At 59.1% G+C, this 9164-nt stretch overlaps 1 protein-coding gene across 1 annotated transcript; it reads left to right on the top strand.

Moving 5' to 3' along the window:
• Positions 1-1546: 1546 nt before the first annotated feature.
• Positions 1547-8703, top strand: LOC116484081 (integrin beta-4-like). The gene is made up of 6 exons (XM_058428771.1): positions 1547-1825; positions 4908-4996; positions 7419-7501; positions 7628-7729; positions 7875-8079; positions 8603-8703. The coding sequence occupies exons 2-6, from the start codon at positions 4918-4920 to the stop codon at positions 8701-8703; spliced, it is 570 nt and encodes a 189-aa protein (XP_058284754.1). The 5' UTR covers positions 1547-1825; positions 4908-4917.
• The last annotated feature ends 461 nt before the right edge of the window (positions 8704-9164 follow it).

The following is a 9164-nucleotide window of genomic DNA, read 5'->3' as shown; positions in this document are numbered from 1 at the left end:
GCAATCACTCTGAGAGGTGGCAGTGGAGGAATCTGTTTACAGATGAGAGCATGGAGGCTCAGGGAGGCTGTGTGACGATCCCATTCGCTCGACCACCCTTTTACTGAGCACCTGCTATGCACCAGGCATGGTGTTAGGTGCTAGAGAGTAGCTGTCCTTGGAGTCACAGTCCAACAGTGTGCAGAGATTCCTAAACATCATTTCAAACCAATGTGACAAATGCCATGAAAAAGCCATGGCCCAAGGGTTATGGGGACACATAACCCAACTTAGGGTGTGGAGAGGTCAAGGAAGGCTCTCTAGCACGTGGTTGGTGCAATGTCTTCAAGGACAAGAAGGATAAACTGGGCTCAGTGTCATAGGAAGGGACCAGCCTGTTGCAAAAGCACGCTGGCTTGAAACGGCATGGTTTGGACAGGGCTCTGTCAGCAGTCTGGTGGTGTTTGGCACAGCTGGCCGGTGAGGCTAGAGAAAAATGGAGCCCTGGCTGGGCATGGTGGTTCACACCTATGATCCCAACACTTTGGGAGGCCAAGACGGGTGGATCACCTGAGGTCAGGAGTTCGAGACCAGCCTGGCCAGCATGATGTACTAAAAATGCAAAAAGTGGACCTGGACATGGTGGCGGGCGCCTGTAATCCCAGCTACTTGGGAAACTGAGGCAGGAGAAGCACTTGAACCCGGCAGGCAGAGGTTGCAGTGAGCCAAGATTGCACCACTGCACTCCAGCCTTGGCGACAGAGTGAGACTCCGTCTAAAAAAAAAAAAAAAAAAAAAAAGGAGAGCGAGAAAACAAAAAGAAAAAGAAAAATGAAGCCCTTTGGGATCATGGAGCTCCTTGAGAGTCTCTGACCTGAACCCCGTGGTAAGCAGTGGCGCTGGAGAGACGGCTCGCAGAGGCCTGACTGGAGGGAGGGGCCAGCTCTGTAACCAGCTTGTCAAGAACAACTGTAACAAGGCATCGAGTGTCAATCCATGCCAGGTCGCCACTGGCCTCTCCAGGGTATCACTGTTCACCTTGTAAGGAGATTTAAGTAGCTTGTTGAAGGGTGCACCGAGGACCCGACCCTTCCTCGGATCTCTCTCTGGATACAACGTGAGGTTAGGGGGTAGGAGGCTGAGAGGACCCCGTGAACTGCAGAGCAGAGCTGGGAGGGGGAATCAGGCCTCCCGACCGGGCCGGGGACACTCCCTGGGCCCATGCCTCGCGCTGGCACGGAGAGCAGGGAGGAGGGTACGCGGCTGACGACCGTCGGGGCAGCAGCAGCAGCACAGCCCGGCGTTGGCTCGCGGCCCAGAGTCGGGGCAGGGAGGGTTCCCGTGCGGACTGGGGGCTAAGAGGCTGCCTCCAGCCCGGGGCAGTCCGCGCACCCGAGCCTGGAGCCCGGAGCCTGGAGGGGTGGGGAGGCCCCGCGCCCGGGGCCGGACCGGAGGGACAGGGAGAGCGGTGGCTCCTCCCCCGGCCTCCCCCCGTTGGCAGATCGGGGCGCTGGGCGGGCGCCGCGGGAGCCGCAGCCCTTTCCGGGGGGCGGACCCGGCTCCGGCGGCGGCACCCAGCTCCTGCCCCGACAGGTGCGCGCCGCGCGAAGGAATGCAGCCCGTCTGACTCACCAGCGCCTCCTTCCTACCTGCGCGCCCGCCCCATAAAGCGCTGCCCGCCCCGTCCCCACCCCCCCAACCCCCGCGCCCGCCCTCGGACCGTCCCTGCTCGCCCGCGCGCTGCAGCCCCATCTCCTAGCGGCAGCCCAGGCGCGGACGGAGCGAGTCCGCCCCGAGGTAGGTCCAGGACGGGCGCACAGCAGCAGCTGAGGCTGGCCGGGAGAGGGTGAGTGCCCGCCCCAGCTGGGCAGCCGCGCAGGGGAGCTGGTCGGGCAGGGCCGGTGGCTTTTGTCTCCCCTTCCCCTCCCTGAAGGCTGGCAGGCCCCGGTCCCTCTGTCCACGCTACCCAGGACAGGTGCCCAGCCTCCCCGGGGTGCGCCGGGGTCAGCTGGTAGCCAAGGGGCAGGGCAGCTAGAAAAGGGTGGTGCCCATCAGACCTCCAGGCCAGAGGAGCGCCTTGGGTGCGCCTGCGGGAGAAGTGGGCAGAGGCCAGTGGCTGGCAGCCCTCTGGGGCTGGGCCCCTCCAGGGTTTGCAAAGAAGGTGGAGGAGAAACCACCCTGAGCGCTGGGCCCAGCCCATCATGGCGCATCTAATGATAAACCCACGTTCCTTTTATGTGAAATTTCGTTGTTTCCAACATTGGCTCCTACTTTTAAAAGCCACCCTGAGAGGCAGACACCCTCCCGGCTCCAGGCAGGGCTTGCTCTGTGTGGTGCCATAGTCCATCTGCGGCTGGGGAGTCCCTGATTTTCCTTTTCTCTTGGCCAAGCACAGGCCTGCCTTCCTCCCAAAGTCAGCCCCAGGCGCCTTCCTTCAGGAAGCTCTACAGGCCTCACCCACCAGCCCCAGGGCTGTGCCCAACACTGCCACCTCCTGCAGCATCCGCCCTCTTTCCCACGGCTCGGCCTCTGGGGTGGCCCTCTGGCTGGGACTGGGGCTCTGTGGCTCCTAGTGCCTCCCGGGAGCAGGGACAGGGCTCCTCCTCCGCCCCCATGGCCTTGCCACACCCTGAGGACAAGGACCAGGCACAGGTGGCATGGTTGTTGCTGTCCCCAACAGAGCTGGCAGTGAAGGCTTGGAGTCTCCATCCTGGGGGCCGAGGGAAGGACAGCAGGAGGGACAGGAGGGGAGGTATGTCTGTCTACTCAACCCTGATTTCTCAGGGAGACAGAACAGCCAAGGGCCTGGGGTCCCCAGACTTCTGGCCAGCTGCCTCTCTGGGGCGAGGGAAGGGCCTGGGTCCCTGAAGGGAGGAGATGTGACAGCGGGAGGGGATAGTGGGCAGGAGCAGATGTGCCCAGAGGGGTCCCCAGGGATTGGGATAGGGCCCGGGGAGCTCTGAGCCTGTGGGTGGGTGGGCATGGCCTGTGTGTGTGTGTGTGTGTGTGTGTGTGTGTGTGTGTGTGTGTCCCTGTGTGGGGGAAGCTGCCTGTGCTGCAGTGTGACAGCATTCAGGGTGGCAGTCACACACTCCAGGGACCTGCTGGTACATAAAGTCGGGGCAGCCTGGTGGGGTCCGGGCCGCCTGGAGAGTGGGTGTCCTAAGCGCTGGGCCCAGCCCGTCATGACGCATCTAATGATAAACAGAAATTCCTAACTTTTATGGGAAATCTTGTTTCTAACATTGGCTCCTACTTTTAAAACTTTCTAAACAAGTTAAGTCAAGCCAAACACTCTTGTGTGCCTCACCAACCCTCTAACTGCCATTTTGTAGCCTCTGCGTGGAGGCTGCCATGGAGGTTAAAGGCAGGGCCTGCAGAGCAGGGCCCTGTCCTGGCCCTCCCAGTGCTGGCCGTGGGTTGGGGAAGCTCCACAGCCTTCTGTGCCTGGTCTCTCATCTGGGAAACGGGCAGAATGCAATCATCTCCCCGCCAGGCTCCTGTGCTGAGCAATCTCGTGAAGCCCTGGGCTCATATTGCAGTCACAGTGTGGGAATCAGCACTGCCTGAGGGGCTGTGGCCAGGGGCAGTGGGAGGAAGAGCTGGGCTCAGCTCTCCAGGCCTGTACCTGCCTGTGTAATGATGCCTGGGAGGCCTGAGCCTGCAGCCTGTATTGTGTAGCATGTGGGTGTGGCGCCTACACCCCAAGGCTGCAAGGAAGTCATTTCCCTCTAGGAACCCTGCTGTCCCCACCCTTTCCCTGCTGGCTCAGGGCTGCCTCCCGGTCCCTGTGCCACAACAGGTCTGCCCTGCATGTGTTGGCACTGCTGTGGCCTCCTCCAGGCTGCATGCCTTAGAAGCAGGCTACGCCTTCCTGCCCTTGGCCTGAGAAGGGCCTCTCCAGCACCTCGGGGACCCCAGCCCCCAGACCCTGGGGCGGCCGCTGCCCCAGAAACCGGGCTGGGAAAGGATTCAATGGGGAGGGCCAGTGGGTAGGGCAGAGGCTTGGGCCCCTGGGAGACCTGGCCCTAGAGAAAGAGGCGCGGTGCTCACCTTTGCCCCGGCCCTGCAGGCCTGGATGGCTCTGCTGCCAGCCTCTTCTCTGGTCCAGGCTTCAGGCTGAGCATCTCTTAGAGGGCCTCAGGGATGCCCAGGCCTGCCCTGAAGGCCGCTGAGGACTTAGGATGGTTTAATACTGAACTTACAGCCACCGGGGACTCCTCGGGGGCAGCCACAGTGTGTGCGTGTCTCACTCTGGGCTAACTTGTGAAAGGGTAAACAGCTCAGGGGCCCCGAAAACTTAACTCTGGGGCAGGCAGAAGTACAGGGTAGGGCAGATGATTCAGACCCCACCCTGATGGGCCGGGCAGTCACTGCAGAACCCAACCCGGTGCAGTAAGCCACTGCGTGCAGCTGTGGCCCAGCCCCAGGCCCCAGATATTGGGAGGGGCCCCTCTCCTCCCGGCTGCGCCACCCTCACCAAAGGGTAAGTGGGCCAGGACAGAAGGAGCAGGAGGCAGAACCGTGGCCCCCTCTCAGGGTGGCACCCTCATTGGGTGACCCTGTCATGATCAAGCCTGACCCAGGCTCACTGGGAGCTAAAAGGCAAAGAAGAATAAACCCAGATCTGCCCTCAGGGAGCCCAGCGCCGAGAGGCCTGGCACTGGGACAAACTCGCAAACCAGAGTCCTTGAGGGCTGGAGGGGGCCTCCCTGGGCAGGGCACAGGCCACTGCAGGGATGGCACGGAACAGGGCAGCGGAAAAGACAGGAGTCAGAGGCCCAGGGCCCTGCTTCTGGCGGCTGGGCGCCCTTGGTCACATCGCTGGCGCTCAGAGCCTCAGTTCCCACAGCTGTGCAGTGAGAGGAAGCTGATGGCACCGACCATGGCTGTGGAGGCCTTATGTGTCAATTGTTGCTGTTCTGCAGGAGGAAGAGGATGGCAGGGCCACGGCCCAGCCCGTGGGCCAGGCTGCTACTGGCAGCCTTGATCAGCATCAGCCTCTCTGGGACCTTGGGTGAGTCCACATTGCCCTGCAGGCCCCTCCTGGCAGGGTCATAGCTTGGGCAGGCATTGCCCTTGCACGGGATCTCACGGGGTCTCACCTAAACACTCTTGGCCATTCGGCAACTGACCACTGCTCACCTTCAGGGCTGGAAAACTTGAGGCTCCAAGCTCTTCAGCCTAGAGAATCTTGAGCCCTGACCACGGGGCCTGAGAATAGGAGCAAAGGAGGCTGTGTCTAGAGGAGACAGGAGACACCCACCCAGGACTGAGGCAGCCAGAGGATGCACTGAGGCCCCAGAGGTGGAGTCAAGAGGGTTATAGGAATTTGGAAAAGAGAGGCACTGCTGACATGTCACTTGCTCTCTGAGTGTCACTAGTGGACAAATCACTGCAGCCAGCTCCTACCACTTGAATTTTGTCTGTCAGAGGGGGTCCTGCTGGTGGCTTGAAATAGACCACGACAGAAATGTTTATACCACAGAAATTGGCAAACGCTATAGTCAAGCACCAGAGACCAGAGCCGTTGTTATTTATGTATTTAATTCAATGTATACGTAGAAACATGCTCTCACTCTGTCGTCCTGGTGGAGTGCAGTGATGCCATCATGGCTCACTGCAGCCTCAACTTCCCAGGCTCAAGCAATCCTCCCACCTCAGCCTCCCGTGTAGCTAGGACCACAGGCGTGCACCACCATGCCTGGCTAATTAAAAACAATTTTTTCGTAGAGACAGTCTCACTATATTACCCAGGCTGGTCTCAAACTCCTGAGCTTAAGCAATCTTCCTACCTTGGCCTCCCAAAGTGCTGGGATTACAGGTGTGAGCCATCGCACCGGCCAGCACAGCCATTGTTAAACACTGACCAGCACACCATTGCCTGAATCCCAGGGGACCTCTTACTGTGTACGCCAGGTACACACAGTAGGTCCTCACTGTGATTTTTAACTGAGCAGAGCCAAGGGGGAAATCTAGAGTTTTACTTCATTTGTTACTGAGGACCCACTGTGTGCCAGGTGTGCCGGGTGCTAGGGCTACCGTGATAAACAAGACACCGTTCCCTTCACCCTAGAGGGGGCTCAGAAGACAGACAGGCCGTGTGGCAGTGGTCTTGCTGTGAGGCACAAGCTGTGATGGAGGAGGTGCCTGAAAAGGGTGCTAGGTGCAGCTCATCAAAGGTAATGGGGAAGGCTGAGGACCATCTGCTGGACCTGAGGAGGCAGCAGGCCAGGGGGTGGCCAGGGTGTGCCAGCACCGAGTATGCCAGTGCCACTGTCTCAGTCCCCACCTTCTGTCCTTCTGGCTTGAGTGGAAAGTCCCAGGTTTGAAACCACAGCTTGTTTCTAACTGTGCTACCTGGGGCAGATTACATACCCCTAGCCTCTGTAAAATAGGGAAGGGCTGGGTGCAGTGGCTCACACCTATAATTCCCAGCAATTTGGGAGGCCAGGGTGGGAAGATCGCCTGAACCCAGGAATTGGAGACCACCCTGAGCAACATAGGGAGCCCCTGTCTCTACAAAAAATAAAAAATTAGCTGGGCTACTTGGGAGGCTGAGGTGGGAGGATTGCCTGAGCCCGGGGTGTCGAGACTGCAGTGAGCTGTGATCATGCCACTGCACTCCAGCCTCGGTGACACAGCAAGACCATATCTCAAAACTAAATAAAATTGAAATGCAGGTTGGGCACAGTAGCTCACGCCTATAATCCCAGCACTTTGGTAGGCTGAGGCGGGCAGATCATTTGAGGTCAGGAGTTCGAGAGCCGCCTAGCCAACATGGTGAAACCTCATCTCTACTAAAAATACAAAAATTAGCCAGGCGTGGTGGTGCCCACCTATTATTATCCCAGCTACTCGGGAGGCTGAGGCAGGAGAATCACTTGAACCTGGGAGGCAGAGGTTGGAGTGAGCTGAGATCGCACCACTGCACTCCAGCCTGGGCAACAGAGCAAGACTCGTCTGAAAAATAAAGTAAAACAAAATAAAAATACAACAACAACAACAAACCAAACTAAATACATAACGCCAGGCCCAGTGGCTCCCACCTGTAATCCCAGCACTTCGGGAGGCCGAGGCGGGTGGATCACGAGGTCAGGAGATCGAGACCATCCTGGCTAACACGGTGAAACCCCATCTCTACTAAAAATACAAAAAAATTAGCCTTGCCTGGTGGCGGGTGCCTGTAGTCCCAGCTACTCCAGAGGCGGGAGAATGGCATGAACCTGGGAGGCGGAGCTTGCAGTGAGCCAAGATGGCGCCACTGCACTCCAGCCTGGGCAACAGAGTGAGACTCCGTCTCAAAATAAATAGGTAAATAAATAAATAAATAAATAACATAAGGAGGAATCCCCACCTCTCTAGGTGAGGGTGCAGGTGGGAAAGTGCTTGCCTTTGCTGAGTGCCTCCCCATTCATGTGCCCACCTCCGGCCCCCAGCAAACCGCTGCAAGAAGGCCCCAGTGAAGAGCTGCACGGAGTGTGTCCGTGTGGATAAGGACTGCGCCTACTGCACGGACGAGGTGAGGACCTGGCCCGGGTTGGTGTGGAGCAGGCAAGGGTCGGGAATAGCTGGTGGAAATGAATCTGGGGTTGGGGCAGCCAGGGAATGGGTGCTGCCCCCACTGACCCCCTGTCCTTCTGGCCAGATGTTCAGGGACCGACGCTGCAACACCCAGGCAGAGCTGCTGGCCGCGGGCTGCCAGCGAGAGAGCATCGTGGTCATGGAGAGCAGCTTCCAGATTACAGAGGTGCCTGGTGTGGGGACTGGGGTGGGGGCTCCCCATGCTCAGCCTGGCTATTTATGGGGGTGTATAGTGCCCCTTGGCCGGGCTGGGCCCCCATCGGGCCTCCAGGGTGACCCTGTAGCCAGCTGTCCCCTTCCACTGGCTGCAGGAGACCCAGATTGACACCACCCTGCGGCGCAGCCAGATGTCCCCCCAGGGCCTGCGGGTCCGTCTGCGGCCGGGTGAGGAGCGGCACTTTGAGCTGGAGGTGTTTGAGCCCCTGGAGAGCCCCGTGGACCTGTACATCCTCATGGACTTCTCCAACTCCATGTCCGATGATCTGGACAACCTCAAGAAGATGGGGCAGAACCTGGGTATGGCAGGGCCAGAGTGGAGGACGGCAGGGCAGGAGGGGGACGGGTGGGCATCTGCTTGGGATGCCAAGACTCAGGACAGCTGCACCCACCCAGAAGGAAACACAGGACATTTGAGCCCCCAAAAACCTTCCCTTCCATTCTCAAGGGAAGAATCTCGGCCAGACCCTACTCACCACTGGGGACCTCTGAGAAGGCCCAGGGCAGGCGGGCAGTGGAGCCATCTGGCCCTGACAAGGAGGGCAACCCCTGCCAGGAGGCTGTGGGGAAGCTTCTGCTCCTCAGAGCTGGGTTGCATTCCCAGCCACCCTGCCCTTGCTGTATGCATTTAACTCCAGACCCCCAGTCCCATTTCCCTCATCCATAAATAGGAACAGACAATGTTGTGAGCATGAACCTTTGTCCAGCATGCGAAGCGTTAACCTCCCTCTTCCTCCCTTCTGAGTCAGCCCTTGGTGGGGGGCCCATGTTTATGCCAGGCATCAGGGCTCAGCTATCCCCTGTCTGCCCTGTTGACATCCAGCTCAGGTCCTGAGCCAGCTCACCAGAGACTACACTATTGGATTTGGCAAGTTTGTGGACAAAGTCAGCGTCCCGCAGACAGACATGAGGCCTGAGAAGTAAGTGACTGGGTGGGCCCCTCGGGTGGGCAAGGGTCCAGGCCATGTGACCCCCACTCCTCTCTCACCCACAACTTAAAATTCTCCTTCTACGGCCGGGCGCAGCGGCTCACGCCTGTAATCCCAGCACTTTGGGAGGCCAGGGTGGGCAGATCACCTGAGGTCAGAAGTTCAAGACCAGCCTGGGCAACATGGCAAAACCCCGTCTCTACTAAAGAATACAAAAATTGGCCAGGCGCGGTGGTTCACACCTGTAATCCTAGCACTTTGGGAGGCCGAGGCGGGCAGATCACAAGGTCAGGAGATCAAGACCAGCCTGGCTAACACGGTGAAACCCCGTCTCCACTAAAAATACAAAAGATTAGCCAGGCGTGGTGGCGGGCACCGGTAGTCCCAGCTACTCAGGAGGCTGAGGCAGGAGAATGGCGTGAACCCGGGAGGCGGAGCTTGCAATGATCCAGGATC

This window comes from Hylobates moloch, unplaced genomic scaffold, assembly GCF_009828535.3.
Source record: "Hylobates moloch isolate HMO894 unplaced genomic scaffold, HMol_V3 SCAFFOLD_15, whole genome shotgun sequence".
Taxonomy (NCBI): Eukaryota; Metazoa; Chordata; class Mammalia; order Primates; family Hylobatidae; genus Hylobates; species Hylobates moloch.
Note: the sequence above shows the minus strand (reverse complement) of the source record. Positions and strands in the feature narration are given on the sequence as shown.